This window comes from Ursus arctos, unplaced genomic scaffold (assembly GCF_023065955.2).
Source record: "Ursus arctos isolate Adak ecotype North America unplaced genomic scaffold, UrsArc2.0 scaffold_13, whole genome shotgun sequence".
Lineage (NCBI taxonomy): Eukaryota > Metazoa > Chordata > Mammalia > Carnivora > Ursidae > Ursus > Ursus arctos.
Genome location: NW_026622797.1, coordinates 50,918,725 through 50,935,086, shown reverse-complemented (window position 1 = coordinate 50,935,086; position 16,362 = coordinate 50,918,725). Strand labels below are relative to the sequence as shown.

The following is a 16,362-nucleotide window of genomic DNA, read 5'->3' as shown; positions in this document are numbered from 1 at the left end:
CAGTTAACAAATTTATTTAAAATTTCCAAAGCCAGAGGGGCACCTGGGGGGCTCAGTAGGTTAAATGCCCAACTCTTGATTGCTGCCCAGGTCATGAGCTCAGGGTCGTGAGATCAAGCCCTGTGGTAGGCTCCTCGCTTGGCAGGGAATCTGCTTGAGATTCTCTCTCTCCCCCTCTGCCCTTTTCCCTGCTCTCATGCCCTCTCTCTTTCTAAAATGGATAAATGAATCTTTTAAAACAAATTTCCAAAGCTGGAGCACTGCCTGCCTTAATCCTGGCGGGGGGAACGCCAGCGTTGGCAGGTCTGGGGAGGTACATGCAGTGTGGCAGGTCATAAGGAGGTGCCTGCCTTCTTGGGACTTCTTAGGCAAGTTCAGGGAAAATCTACCTATCCATGGTGTCTCACTGATGCCTACAGGACACACAAGGGCATGAAAGCTGAAGAGGGCCATCTCTGACCGGTGTGTCAGTGGTGAGAGAAGCGACAGCGAGAAACCGACAGAATTTAGAGATGGCTTTCCACTCCCCTAGCTTCACACGGAGGCACAGGCAGGTGAGTGATATGTCCAAGGTCCCGCAGCTGGCTGACCCCGGAGCTCAGGCTCTCCCCAGCTTCCACAACTGAATTTTGCAGCCCATATAAAAGACCAATTCCCTGCTTCTTAGTATGGAATGGGTCTACTCAGTGCCTCTATTAGGAGCTTACTTTGCTTCTCAGGCCCTTGCACAGGGCAGTGAAGGTATGCCAGGGGCTCTCACCTCCCAGTGTTCTTTCCCACTGCTCCCCCTTCAGCAGTGCGGGGCTGCCACTCACTGTGCTTGAGTGTTTCCAGGAAGGAAAGAGAGTTTGGGCCGCGGTGTCACGTTTCTGCACAAGTAGAGCTCAAGGATGAAAGAATACTTTCTTTTCTCAACAAATTCTTAGAAATCATGACTACTTCCTCAAAGAACTATTGTTTATTTGTTTGGTCTTTTTAAACAAATTACTGGATACATGCAACGACATAGCTGAATCTTTAAACATGTTGAGTGAAAGAATCCAGACAAAAAAGTACCTATTGGGACACCTGGGTGGTTCAGTCGGTTGAGTGCCCAAGTCTTGGTTTTGGCTCAGGTCATGATCTCGGGGGTCCTGGGATGGAGCCCCAAGTTGGGCTATGGGCTCAGCGGGGAGTCTGCTTGAGGATTCTGTCTCCCTCTGCTTTTGCCCCTCCCTCCACGAACTCTCTCAGGTAAATGAATACTTTTTTTTTTTTTTTTTAAAGATACTTACTGGTCCAAAGACACAGAGCTGGGATTTGAACCCAAGTGTGGGTGACTTTGAAGCTTATCCTCTTGCTACTACTCCCTGGCCCTGCCTCTTGGCTTCTGGTCTGGGCTCTGGGTCTGCTGTTAGGGGAGGGCCTTGGACGAGTCCCTTCGTGTGTCTGAATAATGAGAGGCTTGGATTGTACTGCTCCTGAGATTCCTTACAGTTCTAACATCCTAGGACTCTGTACGTCTCTTTCTTTTAAAAAAATTTACTTATTTTTTTGGAATAGTTAATAGTCACATGAGACATAATTCAAAAAGTTCCAAAGGGTATACATGTCACAGACCAGAGAGGCTTAAGAGATGTGACCACTAACTGCCACGTGGTCTTCTGGACTGGATCCTGGAACAGAAAGAGGGTATTAGTGGAAAAGCTGGTGGAAGTCAAAGTTTGGAGGTTAGTGAATAGTGATGTACCAACGCTGGTTTCTTAGAGCTGCCAAAAATACCCTGGTCATAGAAGATGTCAACATGAGGGCAACAGGGGAGGGGGTATATGGGAACTCTTTGTGTTAGCTTTACAACTTTTCAGTATATTCCTAAATGATTTCAGAATAAGAAGTGGTTGGGTTTGGTTTGCTTTGAGTATGCAGTGAGACGTCCTCTCACCCCTGCCCTGCGCTGTCTAGTCCACCCCCAACCAGGCAGCCAAGAGTAGCTGTTTCTTTCATAATCTTCCAGAGATACTCAACCAACAATCAGAGAAAGTATCCATATTGTTTAAATATCATTTCTCAAAACGGAAAGAACGTCTGTGAGGTAAATTCCTCAAAGTGGGACTCCTGGGCTTACAGTTTCGTTATTGCCGAACTGCCTTCCATGAAAGTCGGGCCGGTTCATCCTGCCAGCAGACAACGTGCGTGAAGACCCGCCGTCTCAGCAGCACGGACTTGGCCGAGAGACCAGCTCACCTCAGTTTAGCTCAGACTGCCGGCTCTCAAGATGCCCCTGAGCGGACCCCTCTAGAATGCCGGCACAGAACGGTGGGTCCGTTCCGAAGCGCGCAGCCGCGCGAGCAGGGGTGGCCGCAGTGGCCGGGAGCAGCGAGGCTGCGGGGAGCGACAGCCCAGGGCTTAATATCCTCCCGTCGGTGACTACTGTCCGCGGGAGAAGCCGTTCACAGGAGGGCATTGTCTCGGCTCCACGGCACACAAAGGGTCAAGCCTCACAAGTGTGCTCGTAGTGGGGGGAAAACACCCCACGGGTCAAAATGTTCAGGTTACAGGTCCAGGAAAATCCCTTTACAGAAAGAAGACAGCAAATCCCCAGTGCAGTTGAAAGGACAAAACTTTCTTCACCTCAGAGATTCTCCAATGAATAAACCGGTTAAACATGGTTTGGATTTACTGAACATGAAAACAACTGGATTAAAGTATAATCTAGCTAGAAAGGAAAGGAAATGTACCGAGAAAGCTAAGTAATGACAAAGCTGCAGTGTTTGCAGGGGCCGAGCATGGACGGACGTTCCAGTTTTATAACCAGGTTCCCTTCAATGTTTAACTTTCCTTTAGATCAAGATAATGAGTCTCTGCTTGCACTGGCCTCTAGGATAACAACCCTGGTATCAAGGCAACTGTGTGAGCCCCGGGGCACGGATGCCCAGGAGGCCCCAGGCCCCAGCTGGGGGGGGGGGGGGAGGAACGCTCAGCGTGGGTCCCAACCTCGCGGCCAAAGGCCTGTGCAAACCACTTTGGGGTCAGCATCGCCCAGGCACCGACTGGCTCCAGAATTAGAAAGATTGGCGTTTGTACACCAGTTTCACTTTTTACTGGCCCTGTGACCTCGGACAAATGACTTACACGGTCTCAGTTCTTTGCTTGGTAACGCGAGGATAATACCCACCCAAGAGGCTGTTTCGAGGATTACGTGAGATAATACGTGTGAAAGCGCAGCACTCCACGGCCGGTAGGCTGGTTGGCTTCCAGGCTTCCAGGCTCGCCCTGTCCCCGCAGCCCAACAGCAAGCGAAGCCGCCCCGCTTGGAGCAGACTCAGGCCACGTCCAGGTCTCGCCTCGGGATGGAGCCTTTCGGAGCTGTTACATCACCGGCTCCTGACCCTTTGGTGCCAAAGATCCCTACTCAGGTGTTTATAAAAGCATAAAATAAAACACACCGGATTATAAAGAAAACCAATTTGTTGAAATCATTTATTAAAGTGCGTAAGTGTTTTTTACACACACACAGGCACATGCACGAGTGGGGGGAGGGGCGGAGGGAGAGACCATCCAGCAGACGCCCCACTGAGCTCGGAGCCTGACACAGGGCCCGATCCTACAACCCTGTGATCAGGATCTGAGCCGAAACCAAAAGTCGGACTCTTAACTGACGGAGCCACCCAGGTGCCCCATTAAAGCGGTTTTTAAAACTTGTGATAAAATAATATATGGGCCTGTCTTTAACACATTAAACAAGATTCAGGGGCAGGTCTAATAACTACAATCATTTTCAAGTGGTGACAGTGTATTTCGAGATCTGCAACAACACGCGTGACATCCGTACTCGTAAACTACTACTAGTCTGGGTGGCTCCTACCTTCATAGTGGAAGAAACGCTAAATCCCAGCTCAAGAACACGGAGTATAGAGATGCAACTTTTTTCCCCATCCAAATCCAGACTCCAGATTAAACAACAGCACCACCTCTGGCCTCCACACTGCTGATGAAAAGCAGTTAAAAACTGCCAAGCCAGCATTCCTTTGACTCACTCTGGCTTCTCTCAAGATTTTTCTGTTGGTCTGGGATTTTCTGCAACTAGAATATGATAGGCCTATGCGTTGTTTTGTTTTGAATCGCTCCTGCTTGCTACCCCCTCAGCTTCCTGGACCTGTGGTTTGGTATCTTTAATTCTGGAAGTTTCTTAGCCGTTATTACTTCAGTATTTCTTCTGCTCTGTTCTCTTTGCCTCCTGGTATTCTGGTTACAGCTTTCGAAAGGATCCCGTTTTTGGAAGTTCTGGGATGTTTTTGTTTTTAGTTTTTTCTTTGCATTTCAGTTTGGGATGTTTCTCGTGACCTACCGTCAGATGGTCAGATTCTTCCTAGAAGGTGTCAAACCTACTCACGAGCCCCCAGAAGGCCTTCTCCATTTCTATTACAGTGGCCCTCATGTCTACCACATCCTCTTGGTTCTTAAGAGTTTCCGTTTCTCTGAGTATATTACCCTTGTGTTTTTGCATGTGGTCTTCTTCTGTTAAAACCTTTAATGTATTATATAGTTATTTTAAATAGAACATAGTTATTTTAAATTCCCTGCCTGACAATTCCAAAATCTCTGTCATGTCTGGCTCCGGTTCTGATGGCTGCTTTCGCTCTCCAGACTTCCTGCCTTTTGGCATGCCTTGTCAATTTTGGTTGAAAGCCAGACATGTTGCATTGGATAACAGAAAGTGAGGCAAATAGGCCTCTGCAAAGATTTATGGTAATCTGGCTAGGGAGTGGATGTGTTCGCTTTTTGCTGTAGTTACAGGTACCAGAGGCTTCAAATTCCTTTAGGTCTGCTTTTGTCTCCCTCTTAACTTCGGGTTTCCCTCATGACTCCTCCTCGGAGTCTGTCTTACAGCATTCCGCCGTGACCCGCTAGGACTCTACGGGAGCTCTGGGGGTGTGGTGGTAAAGCAGGGGATGTGTGCATGCTATTGTGCCCAGATTAAATCTCTGTTTCCGCAGTGGTAGAGCCTTGCCCTTGTGTCCCTTCCTCCCTTCTCTGGTGGCAGCATTCCCCATCTGTTTCCTTGAGGTCTTGACAACCTTGTTGACTATATATATTTCCCTCCCCCTTAGGTGAGACAGGAAGGCTAGAGGGGCAGGTGTGCAAAGAATGCCCTTCCTCCAACAGGGACTCTGGCTCTGGCAAAGTCTTTTGCCCTGGCTAGCAGGCCTTTATAATAAAGAAGGTTCTGGGTGTACCTCACAATGATTATTCATCTCCTCTCCTTGCCAGACCCATAAGGGGATCTTCCTTGATCTTCACTGTGGGTGTCTGGCGGGGAGCCTGGAGGTAAAAAGCCCAAAACTGCAGTCTCCAGGAACTTCTCACTCTCATGCTAGGCCACACTCAACTTCCAGCAACCCGGTATTACTGTGGAAGTGTTCCTACCGGTTTATGGCTCCAGCAGCTTCTGCTCCAGATAAACAGATTTTGACTGTCAATTCTAGAGGAGCCTCTCTCTCTCTCTCCAGATTTTGGGGTGATGGTTTGCCCTGCAACCTCAATTCTAATGGGTGGGTTCAAGGAAAGACACTGATTTTCAGTTTGTCCCACATTTCTGGGAGAGAGGAGTGCACATGTGCGTGTGGGGTGGGGGACTGTGGGCAGAGGGAGAGGGAGAATCTTAAGCAGGCTCCAAGCCCAGCGCAGAGTCCAGTGCAGGGCTCGATCTCACCACCCTGGTGAGATCATGACCTGAACCAAAATCAAGAGTCAGACGCCTAACCAATGGAGCCACCCAGGCTCCCCTGTCCACCTTTTTCTTGTAAGGACAGGAGTGTCAACTTTCATCTCTTTACACAGCAGAGTTGAAACCAGAAGCCCCCTTTATTTTGAATAGCCATTCTCTTGCCTCCATCTGAACTCCCATAATCCTTCTTGTCCTCACATTTGCCATATCTTCTCTCTGGCTAGACTGTCAGTTGAGTCTTTTCATGATGATGTCCTAACAAGACTGAGTTTCTTGAGAAAAGGGGCCATGGTTAGCCTCTTGCCTATGTTAACACTTTGCACATATAAAATGCTTGTTGGTGTTGCTGTTCGATTTTATTGAATTGCTTCCATTTACGACCTTCATTCTAACAGGAGAAAGCATCTGGTGAGATGTTAACCAGCATCCTCTAAATTTCCTTTTGTACTGTTAAATGAATTATCTTAGACTCTGAATCAAGGTCTTATTTTCTTAGCAAGGTTGGAATAACACAAATTTCACTTACTGCAAACTGAGTTACAAAATAAGTTCTCAGGATCTGAGAAGTCCTGACTCCTCTGATTTCCTTTCTGGAATTCTTTTTACTAAAATTCCAGTTAAGTAGGGGCACCTTGGCTGGCTCAGTTGGTAGAGCACACCAATCTTAATCTCAGGGTCATGAGTTTAAGCCCCATGTTGGGTGTGGAGCCTAATAAATGAATGAATGAATGAATGAATGAATGAATGAATGAATATTCCAATTAGTTAACACACACTGTAATATTAGTTTCAGGTGTACAACACCCAGTGCTCATCACAAGTGCACTCCTTAAACCCCATCACCTACTTAACCAGTCCTCCCACCCCTCTCCCCTCTGGTAACCATCAGTTTGTTCTGTATAGTTCAGAGTCTGTTTCTTGGTTTGCCTCCCCCACCCTTTGCTTGTTTGCTTAAATTCCATATATGGGTGAAATCATAAGGTATTTGTCTTTCTTTTGATTTCTTGACTTTGTTTTGTAATGACTTAAGAGCTAGGTTAAGATCAAATCTGACCAAATTCTAGGAAAAGGGCCTTCTAGCTAAGTGTCCAAACTGGCTGTTTCAGAATTATCTAGGAAGCTTAAAAAAAAAAAAAATCTTGGACTCAGTCTTCGGGAGCAATTATGGTACACAGCTAACTGCAGAGAAGTAAGCTACTTCTGATCAGCAAGCTATTCATGTCCAAAATGTTTTTTATATGCACACTTAAAAAAAAAAATCTAACCAAAAACCAAAAAAACCCCCCTATCCATTCATTCATCCATGTTCAGCCTAGCGGACACAGGAAATGTTACTGAAAATTCGTCCTTCCATTCATTCAATAAATTTACTGAGCACCAAGTAAAGGCTGGCTACCAGGTTGCGGGCTCCGTCCAAAAGAAGCAAGTGCACTAATGCACGGCTTAGAGTCAGACACCCCGACAGTCTCCAGCCAGAGCCATCACATCCTGGGTAGCATCGTGAGCACGTCACTTACGCCTGTACCATCTCAGTCTTCTCACGTGTGAGAGGGTATCATCTGCTTCCTAGGGAAGCTCTGTGACAGAGATCACAAAGTACTGAGGAAGACTTACACTTCATCCTCCTAAAACAGCTCCTAACTCGTTTCTCGGCCCAAGCACTTGCACAGCGTAACCATCACCGCTGGCAGCCACCGAGCCCTTCATCTACGTGCCAGGCAGTGCGCCACGCTGTCTGCACATCCAGACGTCAGACTTCATCTGTGAAGGTCTAGGGGCCAGCGGCCTCCGCCTGCCACTGGCCGTGTGTATCCTCACTCCGGTGACCAAAATACTGACAAGGCAAGCTGAAGCAACAGGACAAGAGCGCTGAGCTCGAAAGCCACAGGATGTAATGAAAAGGAGATCCCCCCTGCGTCCCCCCTCAGAGGTCATCACCACAACTGAGGGTCATGACGGCAGAACCTCCAAGAAGGAAGCCAAATGCCAGATAAACCTATCTAGGAACTGCCGTGGGTTTAATGGTACCCTCTGCTGCTACTGCCGTATCAAGGACTACCACCGCCATCACGTAACTATTATTAAGTCTTTACGTGTCCCAGACACTGCTGTTCTAAGGATTTTACATTCAGTTCCCCACAACTATAAGTTACCGAAGGTTTTATCACTGCTGCTGACCCTTCACAACTAACAGCTGAGACAAGGCAATTACTCACTGAGAGGACACCGAGCCTGAGTCTTGCAGCACAACTCACGGCCAAATTAACTTCTGCTTCTGGTAAGACCCTTAAGGGCTTCTAGAACCTCGTGCTATTTGGTTAGAATTAATAGCACCTGTATTTTCACTTCATAGGGTTAAAGGTGTCATTTCATTTTTATTTTTTTAAAGATTTGAGAGAGTGTGTGTGCTCAGTGTAAGGGGGGGGCAGAGGGAGACGGATTAGCAGACTCCCCGCTGAGCGTGGAGCCCAACTTGACTTGATTGGGGGCTCGATCCCAGGACTCTGAGATCATGACCTGAGCCAAAATCAAGAGTGGGACACTTAACTGAGCCACCCAGGCACCTCAAAGGTGTCATTTTAATATGGACCACGGTTTCAATTCTCTAAGAGACAACACTGAGAAGTACTTTCCCAAATCAGGCAAAAAACGTATCACCTGAAATAAGCAACTTTTCACCTAACTTGAAACCTTCAACTTTCTAAGAGCATACCTGCCCTTAGGCAATTATAGAGGTTAAAAGTAAGCAGGCCAGTACGACCCCTCTGAAGCCACATTATTCGCTTGCCTATAAATGATGAAAATCAGAAGAATTCCAGGAAGTGGAAGCCTCCGCACTCCTGGCGTTGCTGAGCCTGCACGTGGCCGCCCGGCGCTGTCGGAGGCCCACGGCCTCTCCAGCTTCCGTCCACTGGATTCAGTAGCACTCCTTAGCTGCGACAACCAAAAACGTCTTGGGCTATTGCTACATGTGCCTTGGGGGCAAAACCAACCCTGCTTGAAAACCACTGCTTGAGAGGAAATAATTCAGACCTACCATTATTACTCCGTTCTGCGTACCAGAAACCGACAGCCTTTGAGGTTACTTCTCTAGCTCACTGAAACACAGTTCACCTGTTGTTTAGCTGCGTACCTTCTGAATTTATAGTAATTGAAATGTCCAGTTTATGGAATTGTGAAATATTATTTAAGCGACAAAAGGCCTTAGAGGGCAGTTCTGATTCCTAGGGCTTCCAATCTGCTTGGTGGACATCCTAGTTTGGCCCAGACCAAAGCTGGCTTCCTCTCAAATGGACTGGACTGCGCCCAGAGGAGACACCTCTGGAGTGGGAGGACAAACTTTCCTTACCTTGGGGTTTAACTCGGGGTCACAACAGGTCCCCCCAAACCACCAGATGTTGTACAGATTCAAATTAGAGACCACATTCTGGCTGCAAAGGTCTGGCTACAACACAAGTTAGGCAGCAAGGAGTCATGCATTTTCTGGTTTCTTATCACTTATCACTTAACACAAGTCAGGCTAGAACACTGTGCCCTTCTCCCTTGGTCAAAGAGGATAAAGTGTGCCACGATCCCAAACCAAAGAGAAAGCATGAGTCTGCTGACCTAGAAAAGGGTTACTACACCCTTGCTAAGTGTGTTTAAACAAGTTGCTCAGACGAACTAGGAAAAAAATTCCTCTGAAAAACAGGAGGCACGGTATTGACTTATCTCAAAAGGCCTTTTAAGAAGAATGACTTGAGATTATAAAGCATTTTTCAAATACACAAAGTGCTTCATAACAACTCAGTAAGCTTTAGGGAATGCCTTCTTTAGTACATCACTTTTTTTTGTTGTATAAAAGAAAATACCCCAATTCAAAGGGTGTAGCATATTTGATATCACCACTGTTTAAGAGGAATGGAGTTACAGGAATGAGAAGTGTATAATTAGTAAATAATCCCTCTCCACAGTGAGTTAAGCAGGACAGCCATAAAGGGGGAAAAAGCAGCCGGAGGCAACACCATCAGTGCATATCAGAAATGCTTTTTTATTTTTATTTGAAAACAACTTAAATTTTTAGACAAATGATTTTAGTATATAAATTTGATTTTGTTTTTATACAGAATATAAAGATTTCCCTCATTGATCTTCCATGTGAAGGGTATTACAAGCCTGAAGGGAGAGACCTTCTGCACACAGGTGTGTGTCTTACGCACGGGGGACTGGAAACCAATGGCGTAGTGCTTCTATACATAAATTAGGTCAAGGGACATCACATATTAAAAAGGGGGAAGAGAAATATTCTAGTTAATCAGATTCAAGAAGCAAACAGGACACAAAAACTGTGCAGGAAAGACCGAGTCAGTAACTTTAGTTAGGGCACTGCGGGTTCTACTGGAGTAACAGGTCTGCGCGGCGACAGTGTGGACCACATTAAAACAACAAGGAAGAGCTATTTATATAGAAAGGCTGGAATGAGGGATTCTCACTGAAGCAAATTAACTCCTTGTCAACTGCCAAAACAAAACAAAACAAAACCGAGCATCTGAATGTTAGTATACTGAAGGCGTGTTATACCAGTTTCTGTGCGGCATGCGAAAAGTTAGTTCGAACTTCTTCACTGGTGCGTATGAATCATTAATAGTCACGGAAAGTTTTTGTGGTTTTTTTTGCCCCTTCTCACCAAATTTCAGGCATGTCTTATTTTAGATGGAGTATAGCTTTTATCTATAATTTCATCCTGTAAAAACATGTGAAGACAACGTTCATTCTGTGCCAGAGGATGACCAGCGACCCTAGGAATTAAAAAATACAAACTTAGTCCAATATTTTTCAGAAGTGGGGCTGGGGGGGTCAAACACACATATTCTAAGGTTAAAAAGCATGTACGATTTAGCAATAGTGTTACTCTGGACTGCTCACAAGGCTACGCTCTATCAACGAATGGGAGACAGCTCCTTTCCCTTGGCTCACTAGGGTCATTTAGACAACATTTAATCACTAGCTTTGCACTGCTTCTGGGACACGTACCCAATTAACTGCTTCATATGTTAACTGGTATATTCACTCACAAGAAACCCAAATGAATTTTAATGTTAAAAGTGAAACATGTCATTAATTCTAAGAACCCATTTTAAAGAAGGAAAAGATATAGGATCAGAATTAGAAATATTCTGAAGTTCAATAAAAGCTCAAAATAGAAAGAGGCATAAGTGTCCAATTTTTTTCTTCTTCTTTTTTTTTTTTTGGCTTGCTTTAAAGGTTTCCATTGCAGACTAAACATAAGATGAAAATGGGTAACCAGACTTCTATTTCTGAATTAAAAAAAACACCTCAGCTAGCACTGCCTTCCCCAAAAGGAAAGAGAGTGAAGGTTACGGGCTACAATAGATAACTAAAAGTTAAAGGCTTTGTACAACTTTCCCTCCTGTGTAACCACTCACAGATCTTCAATCTTTATTACTAGATAAAAACTGAAGTGTTGATTAGTACGTAAATTCACACAACCATATTCTCCAGCATTTGACCTTATTTGGTCAAATTTAAGGCCAATGCACAATGATAGCGACCCCTTTCCTGGCATAATTCTATTACTCTGGCTTTTTAAAATGGCTATACTTCAAAAGGAGTAAAATTAAAAGCTAGAAATTTTGGTTTAAGAGTTTCTAAAGTAAAAAATAAACAATCTCAGGTCTTCTTAGATTTTGAAAAAAATACATTTTGCCATGGAAATTTTAAATGTGTACTTTACACAAGACATGCTGATAATACCTCCATCTGCAATCAAACAAAATGATTGCGAGTGTACTGTAAGTTTTATTGTTCATGCTAGAACATACCTTCAATAAGAAAGAATCATAAGTAAAACTGTATTTTTTAAATGCTGCAATTTTAAATGTAATTTGCATAAATTAACCATGAAAAGCAAATACAAAACTTAGGTCAACACAAAGATACTCATTTTAATCACTCAAGTGTGTTAATATTTATCACATGATCTTCAACTTGTTATGTACTTCTACTTTATTTAAATGGTACAAAAAGTTAGTTAGGAAATGGCCAAAAAAGAAAAGCAGTGTTACTGTTTAGCTTAATACCTAAATTACTAGTATTTACCCGAAGTCGTCTTGGAACACTATTCCCTCTTACTCCTCAAGGTACGGAAAGTACTTACTTGTTTATAAACTGCTCCAGCCCTTGCTTCCTTTCTTCAATAAAATTGTCATCAAATATTCCATCATCTCCTCTAAAAGGAAGCTGACGCAAAAATGCTTTTCCAGGGAGCGGGGGAACTACAACCTGAAAAAACACAGCAAAGAAAGTTCTTGAAGATGCTGACTGGGTTGTAAAAATTTATAGAGCACAACAGGAAGACAAAGTATATGTTCACTAGGACAGCCACCCCACTGTTAAACCAGTTTAAATATAAATGAAAATCATTAAAAAACACACTGAAAAAAGATTCACTGTTTGGAGGCAAGATAACCAAAATGGAGACTAGCCCATCAGACTAAGGCTCCTCAGTGGCATGGCCCATAGCTTAGTTATCGTTTTTCCTGAACTTGTCGAGGCACAAGTATACAGAGAGAACGTTCGAGCAATGCTGCAATAAAGGCTGCGACGCTCCAGACAGTCCAGATGCCACTTCGGGGAGACAATGCTGTCTTACAGGGGAAACCGCAGGGATCAAAACCAACTTTCAGTTACACGAAGAAACGAAGTATTATAACAAATTCTCTCCAGCATGTGTGTGGTCCACTTCCTCCACCCCATAACATCTGCACATACTCTTTCCAACTTGTGTCTGAGCAGCATTTATGAAATAAAATAACCAACAATTCTGTCAGCGCTCTTCCATTTTCTAAGGCTAAGAAACATGCCAGCTTTCTCCCACATCCACTGCCTGCCCTCCCCCGGGACCGGTCATTTCTTTCTTCCTACACATCGGAATATCCTAATTTTCCCCTTCAAAGCCTAACTGTCCTCTAGGGCCAACTTATACTGACCTCTCTCTTCTAGGAATTACCTGGAGCTCAAATATTTGTTTGAGTTAAATAGCACATAGGTATTTATTTCACAGGTTAGTTTGGTTTCTCAGCCACGGCACTACTAACATTTTGAACCAGATAATTCTTTGGGGGTGGGGTGGGGTAGGCAGGACTTTCTTGTGCAGTGTAGAATGGTTAACAGCATCCTGGGCCTCTACCAACCAGACTGGGGAGCACCCCGGAGCACTCCCTTGTTGTGACAATAAAAACGGTCTCAAGACACTGTCACAGGGCTCCTGGGGGACAAAACTGCCCCTGGTGGAAAGCCACCAATACTCCCTTCAAATAAGGATCCTGTCTCAGGCTTCCTACGGTTATTTTAAGAAAGGCTGGGCACACAACAGAAGCTCAAGTATCTGTTCAATGACTAACCACTTAGCTGGATCCATCTCTTACACAAAACAGAGAAAAGGAGTAAGCAAACAATTCAGACAAGAAGAAATATAAATAGTAAACACCAGTAATAAAATTACATGCATTCTAAAAATTTAAAACCCTTGATACAGTTTCTATCCTAAAACAATAATCTAGCAGGGTAAAAAAAGGAAAGATCAACACAACTTCATACCGAATAGCAAAGAACAAAATAAGAGCAAAAAAGAAACACAAAACCAAATGCCCAACACGGATTTCCTAATTCCCTCACAGATCTACTCTTCTCCCAGGTGACCAATGACGAAGACATCTGAAGATTTGTCTCGGTACCTCTGCCATAGCGTTCTCGAATCTCTCTCCCTATATTAGCATTTGTGAAGTTGAGTGTTAAAACCTGCAGGGACCTTACAACTGAGAAGCGGAGATCATGACCACTAACTGAGCTTCAGGAGAATGGCCATCTGACGGGCACGGAAAACATCTGTATGTATAAAGCTATTATTAAAAAAAGAAGCTAGAACCAATGTACTAAACAAAGAACTACCACCAATTCAGAGCATAATTTAGCATGAAACTTAAGACTACTATGTATTATCTGCAGAGATATATTCTTCCTAACTAATATTCAAAACAGTCACTGAAACGGATGGTGAGGTTGTAGGTAACAGGATTAATAATCTACAAAAATCATGAGTGGCTTGTTCAGCTAAGATTCCAAAGATCCTCTTCAACATCAAATTATTTTTGCTTAAGATCTAGTTAGAGTTCTTCTTACTAAGAGTCATTAATCCAAAGATATTTGTGTACATGTGGGGTGAGAAGAAGACAGGAAGATACTTGGGCCAGAATAATAAAGAAAAGCATGCTAAACTAAAAGCTAGAAGATTTCACCATAATGACCAGTAAACACAATAAATATTACCTACCTACTTTCTAGCCTCATATAACAGATTTTGGTTAAAAGTACAAATATATAAACAAAAATAACTTAATTGTTCTTAGCAATACTGTAATAAAAGTTCATATAGGTTAAACCCTTCAGATATTTAACTGGTCTCTTATTAAACGTTAAGTACTGTGCTTCAAAGGACAGCAATTATGTGAAAATAATCCATAAAATGGGAGATTTCTGCAAATCACATATCTCATAAGGGAATTGTAGGAGTTTTTTATATATTCTAGATACAACTCAATAATAAAAAGACAAACACTCTATCAAATAGGCAAAGGATCCGAAAAAAAGTATTTCTCCACAGAAGATTTATAAACGACCGTTAAGTACCTGGAAAGATGACTAATATCACCAGCCCAAAGGGACGTGAAAATCAAAACCAAAATGACACTGTACTTCACACATACTAGGACAGCTATAATAAAGACAGAAAATTGTAGGGACACCAGGGTAGCTCAGTCAGCTCAGGTCTTGATCTTAGGGCTGTGGGATTGAGCCCCGCATGGGGCTCTGCACTCAGCAGGGACTCTGCTTGAGATTCTTTCTCCCTAACCCTCCCCGCCCCCACCCCGGTACGCGCACACTCGCTCTCTCTCAAATAAATAAATAAATCTTAAAAGGAAAAAAAAAGACAGGTAATAGTGTTGGTGAAGATAGAGAGAAAAGTGGAACCCTCAGACATTGGTGGGACTGTAAAAATGGTACAGCTGCTTTAGAAAACAGTCTGGGAGTTCCTCAAAGTTCAACAGTTACCATAGAACCCAGTAAATCCACTCCTACGTACATACTCAAGAGAAATAAAACGTATGTCCAAAAAAGAGCCTGTACACAAATGTTCACAGAAGTATTATTTGCAATAGTCAAAAAGTAGAAACAACCGAAATGTCTACCGACTGATGAATGGATAAATAAAATAAAATAAAATGTATATCCATGACAGAATATTATTTGGCAACAAAAAGAAATGAATTACGGGGAAAAAAAGAGAAACCAATCAGTGAGTAATGTTAAAAACACCCTCAGTGAAAGAAGCCAGCCACAGGAGACTACATATTCTCTGCTATTTCTGTGGAATGTCCACAATAGGCAAATCCATTGAGAAAGTCAATTAGTGGTTGGAGAGGGCTGAGGGAGGACAGGTTGAGGGAGAAACTGGTAGTGACTACTAATGGGTATGGGATTTCTTTCATGGAATGATTAAGATGTTCCAAAAGTGACTGTAAAGACTGTTGTACAACTTTGTGAATATACTGAGAACCAATGGATTTTACTTTAAATGGGTGAACTGTATGGCATGTGAATTATATGTCAATGAAGCCATTATTTTTTCTGAAAGTGATGGCTACGTGCTCCAAATGTTTATTAAACACTCCAGTGCGCCACATGCTATGTTAAGCAAAGCCCAAAACCTGTCAAGACACTTCTTCCCATAAATCAAACAGAGAAAGACAAACACTGTATGATCTCACTTATGTGTGTAATCTAAAAAAATCTAACTCCTAGCAACAGAGAGTAGCAGATTAGTGGCTGCCAAGGGTTGGGGGATGGGGGAAATGGAGGACACTGGTCAAAGGCTACAAACTGCTCGTTATAAAATGTTCTGGGGATCTAATGTAGAGTATGGTGACTACAGTTAACGATACTGTATTGTAGACTTCAGAGTTGCTAAGACAGCACATCTTAAATGTTCTCACCACCACCACCAAAAAAACCCAAAAACCAAAAACTATGTGAGGTGATGGATATATTAACTAAGCTTATTATGGTCATCATTTCACAATATATACCTGTAACAAATCACTCTGCTGCATGCCTTAAACTTACAAAGTGTTATTTGTCAATTATATCTCAATAAAGCTGGAACTTCTTCCCTGTGGTCATAAATAATTTCTTCTTTGTTACCCAAAACTTTCCTAACTTGTTTTGTACATTTAGATCTTCAAACCATCTATAATTTATATACGTGAGTTATAGATTTTTATTCCTGAACAGATAGTGAAATGTTTCAACCCCATTTAGTGAATATAAATTATTTTCCCTACTGATGGACAATGTTATTTTTGTTACAAACTAAATAAGCATGCAAGTCAGCTTCTAAGTTCTATTACATTCTGCTAATCTATCTGCTTATCCCTAAAGCAATACCAAACTGTTTTAATTACTATAGCCTTAAGAGGAACTCTGATGTCTGCATGTGCTCAGTACCTGCTGAAAATGATTTCTGACTCTCCCTGGTGTTCTCTTTGATTATAAAGTTCACATATATAAATCTGCAAGTTTATAAAAAACCCCACTAA

The 16,362-nt window shown here is 43.1% G+C and overlaps 1 protein-coding gene across 1 annotated transcript in view; it reads right to left on the bottom strand.

Moving 5' to 3' along the window:
- Positions 1-9,717: 9,717 nt before the first annotated feature.
- Positions 9,718-16,362, bottom strand: part of SNX3 (sorting nexin 3) — a 40,982-nt gene continuing 34,337 nt past the window's right edge. Inside the window, exons 3-4 of the mRNA XM_026511689.4 lie at positions 11,865-11,989; positions 9,718-10,485 (exon numbers count right to left, since the gene is read on the bottom strand). Coding sequence (XP_026367474.1) covers positions 10,380-10,485; positions 11,865-11,989 — 231 coding nt within the window. The 3' untranslated portion in view covers positions 9,718-10,379. The remainder of the gene's footprint in view (positions 10,486-11,864; positions 11,990-16,362) is intronic.